Raw genomic sequence first — 17,007 nt, 5'->3', positions numbered from 1 at the left:
CAGAGAGAATATGTAAAGAATGAAGAGAAATTGGCACAGGTGCAGAAACAAGATACAGAGGAACAAAGCCAAAAAATAGAGACAGAAGTGGAAAGATAAGTAAAGAGTTTACGATGCAGAAATGAATCAGGGCAGAAGGTCAGAATATAGAGGAAAATCGAGATTAAATCAAGATAGAAAAATAGACAGGAAGAGCAGTTAGAGATATAGATATTGGAAAGAAGAGTGCAAAAATAAAAGGATTTAGAGATTTAGAGGGGTCGGACCAGTAGGGAAAGAACCACATAAAAAAAGAAAAAAAAGAAGAAAACAGATATCAACACAGAAAGAACAGAGACGGCAGCAATGTGAGTGACAAGAAACACAAACAACATCTCATCACAAAAAGGACAATGCCAGTCTCCATCCCCCACTCCCCCCATAGTTAGTATTGGCAGTGGCAATCCCCACACACATCACAGTGACAGAAACACGAGGGCCGCTCGGATGAGTCTACCCTTAACTCCCTACCGATTAACAACGCCACAGCCTAATATTCAGATATTCCCATTACATTGTACAATCATGCCATAGCTTTATGCATCAATTAGGAATTACATTATATCGTTGAAAACACCGTAATAATTGTAATGCAGCATTGAAGCCTACATTTTTAAAGAAGAGATCTTCACTACTGAATAAAACATTTTTCATGCATAGTTTTTATGGTTCTCCTGTTTCCCCATCCTATTACTTACGCTGTGCAAGAGGTGAATGGGGGAAGGATGGGGAGAGGGGCTGCTGAGCGACCGCAGCTTGGGGTCCCTCAGCATCCAGAGCCCCCGAGCCCCGTCTCACTGAGCTTAAAATGTCTGAGAACTTCAGCACTAGAGAGAACCGGGAGAGAAGAGGAGTTGAAGTTGGACAGAGAAGGAGTATTTTCCAAAGAGGCATGGCTTGGAAATGAGAATGGCAATTGATGAGGAAAATGGTGGCAGGCCAATTATGAGATTTAGAAAGTATGTAATGATGGGTGAGAGCTAAAGATGAGAAAACTGGGAGTAGGAAAAAAGGAATACCAAAATAATGAGCTATTATGTCTGAATGGGTCAAAATTAGTGATGGGCGCACCCATGTATGTTCAGGTCTGCCGGACTTGGACGAACTTTATAAAAAAAAGTTCGGTTTGGGTACAAGAACACTACCCAAACTTGATCCCGAACCCCATTCAAGTGATTGGGGGGCCCAAACATATGGCGGTTTCCACGTTGTGTGACAACGTGAGAAACACCGGATTTGACCGGTGGCAACCTTACTGAAGTTACCACCAGTCACAGCTATAGGGTATCACTGACCGCTGCGAGTTCCCACGCTGAGTACAGCATGTGAGCCAGTGATTGTGACTGGTGGTAAAAAGGTTACCGCTGGGCAGGCGCTGGCTGATGACTACTACTGTCATCAGTGTCACCTGCTCTCACTGACAGCAGCGAGAGCAGGCGACGTCAATGAGAGTATTCACCCGACAGCGCCTGTGCATAGTGGTAGCTTTAGGGGTCGCTCACACTTGCATGTAAAATCGGCAAGTGCAATGTGAGAAAAAAAAAATCGCATTGCATTCTCTACAATGATATTAAATCAGGCAGTGTTCATCTGCAAATTTTTCCACCCCTGGAATTGGGGTGAGGAAAAAAACAGCATCATGTTGTGTATGGCCGCATAAAACGGCTGACAGTCACCAGTGCAAGTCAGTGGATGCTAAAAAAAATATAAATCACACGGCATACGGACCATGTGTGTCGTCCGATTTTTAGCCTCCCTCCATCAGCTGAGTACAGTAATTTCGCAGCGTGAAATGTCAGTATAGATAGATGTCAGTGAGATATATAATTAGTGCAGTTCGTGTGTAGCTTACTGTACATGTATTTAGCTATTAAATATAAAATTAAATGAAAAAATGGCATGGGTCCCCCTTATTTTTAATACCCAGCTGAGGGAAAGCAGACAGCTGGGGGCTGGTGTTATTATTCTGGTAATGGGGCAATATTCATGAAGCTTCCCAGCCTATTAATAATAGCCTTTACAGGTTATTAAAAAAGGGTCCCGAAAAAAAGTGATGTTGGGCCCCCCCCTATTTTTAATAACCAGCAAAGGCTAAGCAGACAGTTGGGTGCTGATATTAACCTCTTTCCGACATCAAGCGTAAATGTGCTGATATTAACCCCTTTCCGACATCGGACGTAAATGTACGCTAATGTCGGTCTCCCCCTCAGCGCTGGAGCCCGCACCTGATTTATACAGCTGACATATGCCCGCAACAGCCATGGGTGGAATCGTGATCCACCCGCAGCTGTTAACCTATTAAATGCGGCTGTCAAACTCTGACAGCGGCATTTAACTAGCGCTTCCGGGAAGCGCGCCAGAAATCCCGCCCATCGGTGACCCCGTCACATGATCGTGGGTCACAGATGGGTTGGCATGACAATCAGAGATCTCCGGCAGACCTCTATGGTTGTCATTAGCCGGTGGTCGGCGCTCATAGCAAGTGAGAAATTCTGCTACATATAGGCGATCTGATTATCGCCTGTATGTATCAGTGCTGATCGGACAGCTGCAGCTTCTATTCTACCATAGAGACTATTGAAGCATGCAAAAAGTAAAAAAAAAGTTTTTTAAAAATAAAAAATCTAAAAGTTCGCCCCATTCAAAATAAAACAATAAAAAAATGAAACATACACATATTTGGTGTTTCTGCGTTCAGAATCGCCCGATCTATCAATATAAAAAAATTATCCTGATCGCTAAATGGCGTATCGAGAAAAAAAGTCAAACCAACAGAATTACTTTTTTTGGTCACCGCTATATTGCAATAAAATGTAATAACGAGCGATAAAAAGATCGTATGTACACCAAAATGGTATCATTAAACACGTCGGCACGGCAAACAAAAAAATAAGCCCTCACCCAACCTGAGATCATGAAAAATGGAGACGATACGGGTATCGGAAAATTGGGCAATTTTTATTTATTTATTTTTTAACAAACTTAATGACCTGGAGAATCATAATGGCAGGTCAGTTTTAGCATTTAGTGAACATGGTAAAAAAAAAAAAAATGACTGTGGGATTTCACCTTTGTTTGCAATGTCGCTGCAATTTTTTTTCCTGTTTTTGAGTACACAACATGGTAAAAACAATGGTATCGTTCAAAAGTACAACTCATCCCACAAAAAAAACAAGCCCTCGTCTGGCCATTTTGACCAAAAAATAAAAAAGCTATGGCTCTGGGAAGAAGGGGAGCAAAAAAATGAAAATGCAAAACCAAAAATACCTCTGGTCACTAAGGGGTTATAGGCTGGGAAGGGGCCATGCATATTGGCCCCCTCCCAGAATAATAACACCAGATCTCAGCCGTCCCAGAAATGGTGGATCCATTAGATGTGCAAATTCTGGCGCTTAGCCTCTGCACTTCTGCTTGCTCTGGTGCGTTAGCAAGTGGGGTAATGGCTTTGGGGTTGATGTCAGTTGTGTAATGTCCGCTGACATCAAACCCAAGAGTTAGGAATGCTTCCAGTGGTGAAATCAGAAAGGCTACCGCTGTTTATCATCACTATGAACTGCGCTAAGCTTACTGACATCAGCGCTCGTAAGCCAGATTCACACACTATTTTCATTGTGTTCTGGCTGTTGTGCTGAGCGGTCACATTACAGATGTCACCGCACAGCACTGCATCCAGATGTAGCATAGCAGGGGATTGTCGTGGGATGGATTTATGGTGGACTCCTTTGGATTATATTATTTTCTAAAAGTAATAAATGGGTACAAGAGGGTCAGGGAGTGCTTTTTACAGTTGAAGGACTTCTCTGTGTGTGTGCCTCTATTGCTTTTGACTACGGGCTGAGTAATGGGGGAGTCTTATAGACACCTCTCCATTACTAACCACTGGGCTTGATGTCAGCGGACATTACACATCTAACATCAACCCCAAATTTTACCCCACTTGCCAACGCACTAGGGCAAGCGGGAAGAGCCAGGCAAAGAGCCAGAATTGGCGCATCTAATAGATGGGCCTTTTCTGGGGCGGCTGTAGACTGCTATTTTTAGGCTGGGAAAAGACAAATATCCATGGACCTTCCCAGACTGAGAATACCAGCCCCAAGCTGTCTGCTTTACCTTGGCTGGTTATCAAAAATAGGCGTCACCCCACGTCATTATTAAATAATGATTTAAATAACTAAAAAAGGACGTGGGGGGCCCCTCTATTTTTCACAACCAGCCAAGATAAAGCAGGCAGCCTGCAGCTGTCTGCTTTACCCTCGCTTGTTATCAGAAATAGAGGTGAATCCACATCTTTTTTTTTTCCTTTATTTTTTTTAACATACTGCATCGGCCAATCACACGCATACCAATTCTTGACATGGCTGTGATGGGGCCAGAAGCGCCCACACCAGAAAAGCTTGTTGATTGACTGCGCTGCAGCATTTCAGCAAGCTTTATGTGGGCTGCCGAACCCGAACAGTAACACGGACTTCGAGGAGAAGTCCGTGTTTGGTGTCTGTGCACAGACACTAGCTGTCAGGTTCAGAGTCCAAACTTTACTGTGCGTGCTCGATCATCAGTAGTCAAAATCTAAAAAAAAAAAAAAAAAGCAATGGAGTAAACAGTTCTTTGAGCAAGTGAATGAATGAATGAAGATATGATAAACTTTTAACAGGGACAGCACACTTAACACATAACAGGAAACTACAATGACATGAACGCACAGACGTTACATGGTAATTATACCGTGTACATGTCCATATGTTTGTAAGGTACGAATCCGTGTTGTGTCATTATTGTCATTATATAATGAGGCATATGATATGGCTATAAGAAAGATGGTGGAGATGTGTATCGGTATTTTTTACAGTCTCATTGATCAACCAGATGGTCAGTCCACTAGAGAAGTTGTAGGTGGTTAAGAGAGACGAGATTCTCGTATGCAGACTGGATCTACCATACCTTTCATCTCCTCATCCTCTGGGTTGGTGTGTGTACTGTCCGAGGATTCCTGCGGGAGAGAGAGAGTAAAACCGTGGGATGTTTGGAAAGGTATAGAAAGCGAAAATCACACTGGTCACAGAGGACATCTATAGGACAATCATATGATCACGGAATCACAACGTAGCTTAACCCCTGGAGAACAATCCCCAAAATACTCTCTTCTCCTTTAAAGCCGACATTACAAAAGCCGCACATCCATTGTTTTATTCTACTGGAAGGAATCTTTGGTGTAGACATATTGGATGCTCCATATATATCCATATTCACACTGATACCATATTATCTTAGGCTTCGACACCAGGAGAAACTTCAAAGAACAAACCAAGTCAAGCTACGAAAAAGATATACCTGGAGACAAGGACAATAAAACTGTGCTTTCTTCACCACAGTACAAAATGGACAGCTATTCAGGGTCCACCAATGAAGGGATTCATGGCCTTCTACTGAGCGGCTACACCCATGTTATAAAATGATGATGGCGCTCATGTAGCGCTGCGTCTACTTCACAGCCGCGCAAGTGGAGGGCCACGCTGCAGTACAGTCCCATTAAAGGAGTATCCCCATCTCCAAGATCCTATCCAAAATATTTAGTAGGTGTAATAATAATAATATTAGCAACTAACTCAAATTAGAAAGGTAGTATAGTTCTTCTGACTCACTATGTCACTAACCTCATGTGTAGGCCATTGTGCATTAGGTATCATGGTTACGACCACTCATATAGTGACAGTTAGTGGTCGTAACCATGGATATCTAAGCTATTGCAATGTCCTGCGCATAGTGAATCAGAAGAACTATACTCCATTTCTAATTGGAGGTATTTGCTTAAATTATTATTATTCTTTCATCTACTTGGGATAGGATCTTGGAGATGGGAATACCCCTTTAAGTTAATGAGGTCATTCTGCAGTACCCCGCACAGTTATGTGGAATTGATCACCACTGTGCAGGAAAAACTACATCAGTGTTGCCTCCCCTTCATTCTCAGGACTGATTAGAGTCCTAGAAGTCAGAATTTGGACCCCCACAAGCAGGAACGGACTAGGAGTGAAATTCGGCCATGGCATTTGAAATCACATAGGCCGATGCTGTTCCTCCCCCTAATGCCCCGTATCAACTGCACCCTGAGGACGCTGATACTGTTAATAGCATAGCAGAAAATGCCGCCCACGACTGGAGCAGCCCATCTGGCATTTGCCAGAATTACCAGATGGCCAGTCCGGCCCTGCGCTACAAGTCATAAAGTTATCACATGTCCGAGCGATATGTCACCACTTTGTAACATGGGAAAACTCCTTTAAACAGATCCTGACAAGTATGGCAGATCATCTGTCAATCTACATGTAAGATGGCAGCCGGGCTGACCCCGATATCAATCAGACCATGACATAACTCATGTATGAACTGCTAAGGATCAGTAAGCCAACCTTTATTGTAGGAAAATGAATTTAATCTGTGTCATTATGAAGCAATAAAATGGTTTTTGGATTTGATGGAAGGGATGTTTGGGGTAAGGAAATCCTAAAAGAGTAATAATAATAGATTTATCATAAGGTCAGATTTCTAAAAACTGTCGGAAAGAACAACCGTCTCTATGACCCATAGCAACCAATCATAGCGCAGCTTTCATTTTACTAAAGCTGTTTAAGGAATAAAAGGTGAGCTCTGATTGGCAGCTCTGGGCAACAAACACTGCCTTTCATTTATCAGAACGGTCTAAAATCAAAGCTGTTTTTGTTGCCCATAGCTCTTATTTTGAACTCCTTCTTTGCCCCCTGACAAACCTGTACATCATACACTGGGTGTTACTCAGCCCCCTCCATACAAGTCAGATGAGGGTGCAGTGTTAAACAGCCGGCATCTGCCTCCAAGAGTCAGAGAACGGAGCGACAAAGCTTAGATCCATGTGATTTAACCAATTAGGTGCTGCTGTCAATCACTGACAATAGCATTGAAATTTAAAAAAAAAATGTTTTTAAAAGTATTCCAAGAAGCTACAAATTAGAACCAACCTCATTTTTCCTATCTCAAAATAAAGAAATTAATAATAAATAAACATATGTATTATCACCACAGCCACTAAAAATGCTAAAACGCCTAATAAATAAATTGAAATACGAAAATTGACATTTTTAAGTCCTCTGCAAGCCCCCAAAAATTCAATAAAGAACACTAAAAACATCTTAGGCTACTTTCACAGTTTTTCGCCGTCAGGCTGAATCCGGCTACTTTTGAGAAAAAAAACGGATCCCTTGTAAATTGTAAAAAAACTGATGCAATGATCCGTTTTTTTGCCGCATCCGACTAGCTGATATCCGGGCACTAGCTGGGAGAGAGAGAAAGAAGAAAGAGAGAGAGAGAAAAGAGAGAGAGAGAAGAGAGAAAGAAGAGAGAAAGGAGAGAGAGAAAGAAGAGAGAGAAAGAAGAAAGAAGAGAGAGAGAAGAGAGAGAAAGGAGAGAGAGAGGAGAGAAAGAAGAGAGAGAGAAGAGAGAGAGAAGAGAGAGAAAGAAGAGAGAGAAGAGAGAGAGAAGAGAGAAAGGAGAGAGAGAGAGAAAGAAGAGAGAAAGGAGAGAAAGAAGAGAGAATGGAGAGAGAGAAGAGAGAAAGGAGAGAGAGAAGAGAGAAAGGAGAGAGAGAAGAGAGAAAGGAGAGAGAGAAGAGAGAAAGGAGAGAGAGAAGAGAGAAAGGAGAGAGAGAAGAGAGAAAGAAGAGAGAGAAGAGAGAGAGAAGAGAGAAAGGAGAGAGAGAGAGAAAGAAGAGAGAAACGAGAGAAAGAGAGAATGGAGAGAGAGAAGAGAGAAAGGAGAGAGAGAAGAGAGAAAGGAGAGAGAGAAGAGAGAAAGGAGAGAGAGAAGAGAGAAAGGAGAGAGAGAAGAGAGAGAGAAGAGAGAAAGAAGAGAGAAGAGAGAAAGAAGAGAGTGAAAAAAATGCTGCTACAGGGCATGCTCAATTGAAAAAAACGGAATCGGTTGCCGGATTCATCTTTTCACCTCACATTTCACCCGTTTTCTGCCTGAACCGTTGCTTTCTAGTTTTTCGACGGACAGAAAAAACGTTCCTATGTACGTTTTCTCCGGCCGCCGGAAAAAAGGATTTTCGACGGATCCGGCGAAAAACGGATGAGACATGAGCCCATCCAGCGCTAATACAAGTCTAAGAGGAAAATAAAATATCCGGCGGCAAATTTTGCCAGATCTGTTTTTTCCAAAATTCGCCAGATTGTGCATGGGGCCAAAAACCTGATGTGTGAAAGTAGCCTTATATACCTCCAAAAATACTACCAATACACCAGTATGTACCAATAAAAACTAAAGCTCTAAACGCAAAAAAAAAGAAGCTCTCATACAGCTCCATCAACGGAGAAATCATAAAATTAGGGGTCTCAGAAAACAAATTTTTTTTTACAAGGCTTTTCTTTAATACAAGTGAATGGTGTCATTTCAAGGTAAAAAAAAAAAGATCAAGCCTATGTATAAGCACAAAAACGTAAGATAGGGGTCCTGATTACTAAACATTTCTAAAACCACAGAACAATCAGTAACGCCATCTCGGATACATTTAGATTAATAGGAGTACAGGAGATCGGGGCCATATAGGAAGATATCAGTGATATGAATGGCAAATGGAGGGCGAGGGCCCTGTTATAGATTTTGCATTGGGGCTAAAAAATTTCAATTTGCGCCCCTAAAAAAAAGACTAGGCAAAAAGGGTCTCGTGGCTCCTCCAAGGATACAATCAAGATGTATCACAGACCTATAAAAAACCTACCAGTCATGATAGAATATGAAGAAACGCACATGGCACTATGTAAAATAGCAACCCCCTACCGGTGCCTAAAGAGGTGCAGGAAACGTGACATATGAACAGAGAGGTAAAGATATGGCAAATACCTTTATCCCGTCCACCAGGTTATGAATTACTGTGGTTTGAGGCTCCTATAGAGGAAGAAAGAATGAGAAATGGGAAGGAGGAGAGAACTAGAATAGGGAGGAGGGACAGGTACGAGGGTAGATTTCGGATGGCAGGAGAGGGGGCGGTAAGGCTGGATTTAGATGTCAGTCCGAGCAGTAACGGCAGATCACAGTGGTAATCGCCATGTTTGTATATTGAGATGGGAAGCATGTTTTGATCCTATCATTATTAGTCCTGCAGTTACGGTGTAATATAAGATTAAGGGCTCGCTCACACGAGCATATACATCGGAAGAACGCAGACAGTACGCGGATGAATGTTATACTACGGGGCACTGCAGATCTGCGATTATTTTCTCATACCGACTCAGCAAATCAGATCACACGCACCCACTTAAGTCTATGGGTGCATGGAAAACATCAGACTGCCTTCGGATGACATCTGAGTGCAGTCCGATTTCTGTTGACTCACATAATGGACAAGATGGATATGTCTTGTTCTTCATCTTCTCTGCACTTCTGCTACAATTCTCTCATCGGAGAGAATGGGATCACACTGAGCAGACACTCAGATCAGAGTGTCGTTAACAAGCCTCATTCACATGTTCAGTATTTGGTCAGGATTTTATGTCAGTATTTGTCAGTCAAAATCCGGAACAATCATAGGAAAAGTATAATAGAAACACGTCACCACTTCTGCATTTATGACCCACTCCTGGTTTTGGCTTACAAATACTGAGGTAAAATACTGACCAAATACTGACTGTGTGAACGTGGCCTTATTGTGTATCTGCCGACCATCTGTTCTGTGTGGGTGCGCTCCGACTGTACATTAATGGCAGATGTTTGGAGAAACAAGCGTCCAGTATTGTTTTCAGAAGTAGGTTCATGTCGGAAGTGTCTCCCTCTTCCCATTTTAATAAAAATGCAGGCTCAATTAAAGGGGTTGACATGTATGACATGTTCGCAGCTGGTGGACAGCCACAAAACATGTGGAGATTGCCTGACAAACACGGGCAATTCCCGCAATTTTTTGTGACTGTCTAGCATCTGCGAAACATGTGGCCACAGGGACTCAAACATGTCACTCGAGCACCCGTGATCCTCGGTGCATACCTAAGCACCCTAGGCAAACTGGCGTAACGAGTACTTGCGCTCATCACTATTGACCACCGCTCCCTATTGAGCTGCTGAGCACCGCACTCGGCTTATTTCCAGAAGCCCTATAGAGAATGAATGGAGTGGTGGTCGGGCATCAGATCTGCTGCTCCATTTTGTAATGTAATGTGGAGAAATGTTCCCCATCAAGGATAAAAATTCCCTGTTTTACCGATTGATACGGTTCCCGGTCGTCGGACCCTCACCGATCAGCAGGTTATCACCTATCCCAGGTATTGGCGATAACTTGTTTTTTTCTGGGCAACATCTTTAAGCTAATCCATGTGTACAGGGTGGGCCGACGACGCAGCTATGTACCTAAACGGGTGCTTGGCCGAAAATTACTTTATGTGCTGTATATGGCCACAAATAATCTCTATATACAAATTTCAAGCTCAGATCTAGGTCCTGATTAATTACTAATCAGGATATCCGTCTGATTGGAACTAAATGAACTAAATTCGCTTCATATAAACCCAGCCTGAGCCGGGGGGACACAGAGGTGAGGGCTGGAAAAGAGATGGCGGGTCCGGAGAACTGAAAAAAATGGAGGAGTGAAAAGACAGGCAAAGACTACTGGACAAATCACAGACCTCTAACTACCCCACAGAAAGATAACAGACTACTAATCTACACCACAGACAGATGACAGACTTCCCAATCCAGAGACAGACCACAAACTTCTGAGCCACAGACAGAGTACAACAGAAGTCCAGGACCCCACAGAGACACCTTCCGGAGACAGACCACAGACGTCTCCCAACCACAGACACAAAACAAACTTTCCTGAGGAAAAGGACAGCAAGAAGTGTTTTCTCCACATACACGAGGACCAGACGTCTCAATGTGCCCTCTGTCCACCGCCCCCCTCCGGTTGTGTTCCCCACAATGTCACAAATACACAAAGTCCTGCTCCGGCCCTTCCCTGTGCTCATACCAGGGCAGCTGGAGGAATGGGGCCCTTCGGACTGGTCACTCCAGCGCTGTTCTTGGTGCTGTTTGTCTGGGGCTTGAGATGGAGAGATACAGAGAGAGAATTACATGTACAAAACATTTTATAACACACCAGCTATCGACCAGTGTCCCAATCAGTAACGGGGGCAAACACTGCGAGGGTAAAGGTCTTCCGAGTACATGGCGAACATGGTGAAGATGGTAAAATGCTCCATGGCCTACCCCATTTTATCAACCATCCACCGATTTATGGACGATTGGTGAACCTGGTTAACACTTACGGCTTAAAGGGGTTATTTTACTAATTTAGGATAACACCAATCCACAAAATAGGTGATAATGTATGATAGGTGGGGGTGGAACCCCTGGGAATGGAGGTCCTATGTCTCCCTTGTGACTGTAGCAGTGGTGCGAATATGTGACCACCAGCAGTGGTCCTGTACACGCACTACCGTTGCCATAGACCCCAAGAAGGGAATGAATTGGTGGTTACACATGTGCATCACCTCATTCTACACATAGGGGCACGGAGCCCCCTTTCTTAGGAAAGGTAGGGTTTCAGAGATACATACATTTATCACATGCCTAGTGGATAGGTGATCGATGTTGTTGGTGAGAGAGGTGCTAAAATAATAGGGTAACAGATTTGCTCCTGCATTCTAACATGACAGCTGAAAACAGTGATTGGCTGCAGTGGTCACATTAAGGATTGATACAATGAAATCGCGTCGTGACTCTGGAGCAGCGGAGGCTTGAATATGTAACTAATTCGGCTTCGGATTTAAAAAATGTTCACAGCGTGTAGATAAGAAAGGTAAAATCTCATCCACATGGTAAGTGCTATAATATGCTCTCTGCTCTACCGCAACGTTCTGCTCAGATCGCCCATTACTGCAACGTAATTATGATCTGGGGGAAGCGAGAAGTTACTAAATAAAACCTATGACAGCACTTATCTCACAGGTAAGGAATGTGTCATCAGAAAAAGACATAGGCCCTGATTCACCAGTCTTCATGAGGGGGCGGGTTGGAGGCAGATGTCCCTGATTCATTAAAGGGAATCTGTCAGCAGGTTTTGCTATGTAATCTGACAGCAGCATGATGTAAGAACAGAGACTCTGAGTCCAGTGATATATTACTTAGTTTACTGGGTATAGCAGATTTGATACAATCATGCTTTTCTCTACTGCAGATCTAGCAGAGCTTGAATGCATAACCCCACCCACACCACTGATTGGCTGCTTATCAGTAGTGGGGGCGTGGTTATACAGAACAACTTGACTAGGAGGCTCCAGACACCTAGTCCTGTAGTGATAATCTCTTGTTAGTATAACACTGATCTAACTGAAACAGTAAAACACAGCCAAGTAAGTGACACATCACGGGTATCAGGGTTTCTGCTCCTACATCTTGCTGATCTCAGGTTACTTAGCAAAAAGCTGCTGACAGATTCCCTTTAAGAAGCACACACATCTTAATGAATCAGGAGAGTCTGACAAGTGGTGTGTGCCTCCTTGCAGGACACCACAAACTTCGTGGACTGGAGTAAGATTTCTGAACTAAGGAACATAGCTCATCATAAATTAGACAAGCTGTGGCGTCACACCCTCAAAATGTCAAAAGGTGCAAAATTTTGAGACTTTGCAAAGCTATTTATACCAGAATTCTGGCATAATTGCTTTGATGAATCAGGGACATGGTGTTTAAATCAGGCTTTTTCATGTTACATGTATGGCCTAAACATTTTTTGTAATTTTTTTTTTCCCGGAATGTTTTTTTTTTTTTAAATATCACGCGTATTGTGATTGGTTGGAACCTGTGTTATCAGCTGCGTATAGAGGTGTTATCTGTTAATGTAATCCTGCCTCTGTTGATAATGAGACTCCTGAAAAGTCCAAGGTAAAGAACAGGAAGCACGAATTGAAAAAAAAAGAAATTCTTGTATTTTCTCTGAATCCACAAACATACCTATCATTTTATTGCTCTTGAACTGTGCCTATTAGCGATAATGAAGAAATAACCTCATATTTTTGGATCTATCATGTGAATGAGATTTTACTACGCTTGTTTGGACACTATGGGACATATTCATCAAGCCTAATGTGCCAGAATTCCGACGTAATTTGTGCCAAAAACTGTATTTCATGACTTGCTTCGTATTAGTCATGTGTCTAAGACATTAAGGCACTTTGTGCCTTGTCCGACAAGGGGGCGTGACCCAATTGAGAGGTGGGGGGTTTAGCAGGAAAAGTGCACTGCCTGACTTGCAACATCAGTGCATCAAGATTTTGGTGCAAATTTCTGCACAAATAGGTTGGACAATTAATGGGTGCTGCAAACTTAGACTCCATATTCTTAAAGGGGTTTACTGAAAATCTTTTTTCCTGCTGCAGTTTCATAACAAACTGCTCTTTACTCACCGTCCCCGGGTCCAGCACTGAGTCTCTGATGCTGCTCCCTGTGTGGCGCTGATATCACGTCGACAGTGCAGCAGCCAGACAGTTAGCTTAAAGGGGAAACCTGTTTACATTGACAAAGGTCCGGAACCTACTGAATGGCTGCTGTGCTGTTGACTAGTCAATATCAGCCAATACTGGGATCAGCGCCAGAGACTGAGCGCTGGACACAGAGACAGTGAGTAAAGAGTGGTTTGCTATTTTATAACAACGAATGAACATTTTTTTAAAAGGGGACAACTCCTTTAAGATTAAACAGCAAGAACAACTTTGATAAATCTGGCGTATTTTTGGACTGTCCAAAAATTAGTCAGTATTGATAAACTTACCGTGTATGGTAGCAAAATTTTACATATGTAAAACATGACAAAAAATACAAAAACACTGACGGTTTCACTGGTGGCACACCCAGTTGATTCACCCAGGGGACTTAGTGGGGATCCCCAGTGATCGGTTCTCCAGTGATCATACACTGACCATAGATTTCGTTGATACATTTTAAATGTAGCTCTAGTTGATAAATGTTGTTCACAAGTAAACCCCCTTGATTAATAGATCAGTGGTCGGATTAATTGGACTGAGATCGTAACGTAATGCACGGACTGGCTGGTGGCTCTCCCGAGCATGACAGATGCATAGACATAAATGAAGCAGTTGCGCTCAGGTTGGGAGAGCCACCAGCCAGTCTGTACTTTACATTCCGAACTATATGTCCGTAAGAGCAGCCCCAACTCATGTCAGCGCACGTCAGGAACGTTAACAGAGAAAAGTTCTAGAATGTCTTACTATGATTATACATGTATACATTACCTTTCCAACATCCGTCTTCTTATTCAACAAACTCTTAGCTGCTGCAAAGGGTCCAAGAGAGACAGAGAGAATAAGGTCAGCAATGTAATACGCTCCATGACCCAATACACATGGCCAACGAATACCTGCTTTATTCACTACCCAGTATTATATATCATCTCTTGGCTATATGTCTAGAAATTGTTTTCTTTGTGCACTACAAATAATTTCCCAAAATTAATATTTTTTAAGTGTTCAGATTCCATAAAGTTCAAACTTCTGGGACTACTAGCGGATAAATGGGCAGGAACGAAGAGGGTTATAGATGTGACCATGGAGCATTGGTGGTGCCGCTATCAATGAACACAGGATTACCAGGAACAACCAAGGTCAATACGCTACACTTAGATTGTGAACCTCGATACCCCAGTCCTAGTGGCCGCTGAGCGTCTTGATGACGCCTAGAATGAAGCCCTGGCCCCTTTTCTCATACAGCATCTGCCTTAAAAGTATTGTCCAGGGTTTGGGCACAAGTATTCATTCACTTTATACGACTGCTCGCTTGTGAATTCTTACAATATGTAGTGTGCACACTGTCAGGATTCTCCAGTTCCGGTGCCAGGAGCAGTGGGGCACATGACCGCAAGTATGCAATTTGCATTTATACAGATGCTAACTAGACATGGTGTGGCATTGCTCAATACAAGTGAACTCCATCTAGTCGGAATGTGGCTGGAAATATGCAAATCGCATACCTGCGATCACATGATTGGCTACTTCTAGCATCGGCACCGGAGAATCCTGACTGCGTGCACACTGCGTCAGTGTGCAGTCACATAGAGTGTCTCCAGATCTGCGACCCAAACATGGTCAACCACTTTAAATTGGGACAACTATTAACAACGGAACTAATTTGATATTGACAGCATAGTCTATGGCCATGTTCATATACTTAGTAGTTATTTCTATTTTTAGATCCGTTTTGGGATGACAAAGAAAAAACGGAAATAAAATGATCCAGCGCGGGATCCATTTATTTGAATGGGAGCAGAAATATCCTAAAATGTCTTCTGTCGGACCACAATCCGATGTTTAGCTAGATAAAAAAACGGAGTCTGCAGAACTTTTTTGTTCAGCCAAAAATATGGATAGTAACTAGTCTATGGAAAACGGATCATAACGGATTATTATCTGTTATGTCATCTCTCAACTAATCCATTTTTTAAGTACCAAGTTGGCTCGAGAATACTAGATGTATACAGAGACACCTCTACTAAAAAGGAATCCATTGCAAATGGAACATAAACAGATGCAAAATAGGACCCAAAATGGGCTCTGTTTGTAATGGATCCAGTTTTAGTTTAAAATGGTTGTACCGCATTGGATACAAGTCTGTAGTCACTCTATGTGACTGCAGACTTATGAATCCTCACATCACTCACTGAGCGCTGTGGCTATTCCCCGACACCGGGCGCATGACAAGTATGCGGTTTGCATACATGAGTTCACATGACGGCTAGACGTGTGCACCTCACTCAGTGTCAGGGTATTATATTATATCTGTCTTTGTGCATAATCTCCAAAAATGGTGACAGGAGAAGGGTAGCACGGGCACTTCTTCCTACACACGTCACTGCAAATATACAATTCTGACCACTCCTTTCTGGTTCTGCTATACTTACCTAATTTTGCTGCTGGAGGACAAGGAGGACTCAATGGGCTCATTTTTACCTGTAGCTAAGCCCCCTTTTAAAGGTCATCCATCCTCTACACCCCCTTGATTGGATGCCGGGACTCAGTCTGATGATGGAGCATTCCAGCATCAAGCACAAGAAGCCTTTTCGAAATATTGGTTTTCCAGGTGGTATAGAGAGGTCCGACAGCGCTTTGAAAACTTGCCAACTTTTCCAGAAGTTTGAGAGGTCTCTCTTTTTTATGCAAGTCTTCCGAAAGATCCAGGTGAGTTGACAAGTTTAATGTCAGCTGTCTCTTTGTGTAGTTTGCATGGCATAGCTATAGGTGTGCAAAGGTAGGAAACCCATCAAGGACATGATGCCTGAGGGGTCCCCTGTGCCAAATCAGAAGACCCCAATATTAAACTTCTTTTAAGGTTCTAGATAATCATCATATACAAATCTGACCTTGCTCTCCTATTTCTGCCATACTTGCCCACTTTTACTGCTGGAGAACTACCATTGTGCCATAGATCAGTAGGTTTGTGGACTGTGGCATTAGTGAGTGGCACTACGAAGGTCTACTACTTGTTGTGGACTGTGGCACTACGAAGGTCTACTACTTGTATTGTAGCACGCCATTGACTTCATGGTGTCCTGATTTTGTAACTTATTTTATTTCATAGCTAATGATATTGGCACCATTTTACCTAATGTTAGTAATGAATTTGGAGAGGTTGCGTTTAGGTCAGAAACTCCAAAAGAAGGCAAATAGGAAGACTACAGACATGTCCTGCTTGTGCCTGGTGCCCCTGACTGCAGAATCTATCCTTTTCAGACACAATGTGGAAAAAGCAGAATATACATTTCCGCAGTGTAAAATTAATGACAGCCATTATAAAATGGGAACCAAAGTACTAGAACTTACCTTGCAAGAAATAAAAAAGGAACGGAAGAATACACAGGAGAAAGACAGAGGTGGGGATGAGAGCCGAGAGAACGTAAGAGAGGGTAAAAGTAGGACGCCAGATATAAGACAGTGAAAC

The 17,007-nt window shown here is 42.8% G+C and overlaps 1 protein-coding gene across 27 annotated transcripts in view; it reads right to left on the bottom strand.

Annotated features, from left to right (window-relative positions):
* The window catches only part of CAMK2B (calcium/calmodulin dependent protein kinase II beta), a 212,490-nt gene that overhangs the window by 8,496 nt on the left and 186,987 nt on the right, over positions 1-17,007 (bottom strand). For 6 of the 27 annotated variants that reach the window (XM_069766728.1, XM_069766729.1, XM_069766727.1 and 3 more), the window contains 4 exons: positions 14,310-14,347; positions 11,027-11,098; positions 4,978-5,026; positions 738-866 (listed from right to left, as the gene is read on the bottom strand). In XM_069766728.1, coding sequence (XP_069622829.1) covers positions 738-866; positions 4,978-5,026; positions 11,027-11,098; positions 14,310-14,347 — 288 coding nt within the window. Of the gene's footprint in view, positions 1-737; positions 867-4,977; positions 5,027-8,910; positions 8,956-11,026; positions 11,099-14,309; positions 14,351-17,007 lie in introns of all 27 variants that reach the window. The other 21 variants (XM_069766722.1, XM_069766721.1, XM_069766720.1 and 18 more) reach the window with 7 other exon arrangements.

The sequence above is a fragment of the Ranitomeya imitator genome, chromosome 4 (assembly GCF_032444005.1).
Source record: "Ranitomeya imitator isolate aRanImi1 chromosome 4, aRanImi1.pri, whole genome shotgun sequence".
Lineage (NCBI taxonomy): Eukaryota > Metazoa > Chordata > Amphibia > Anura > Dendrobatidae > Ranitomeya > Ranitomeya imitator.
This window is presented reverse-complemented; position numbering and strand designations above follow the sequence as displayed.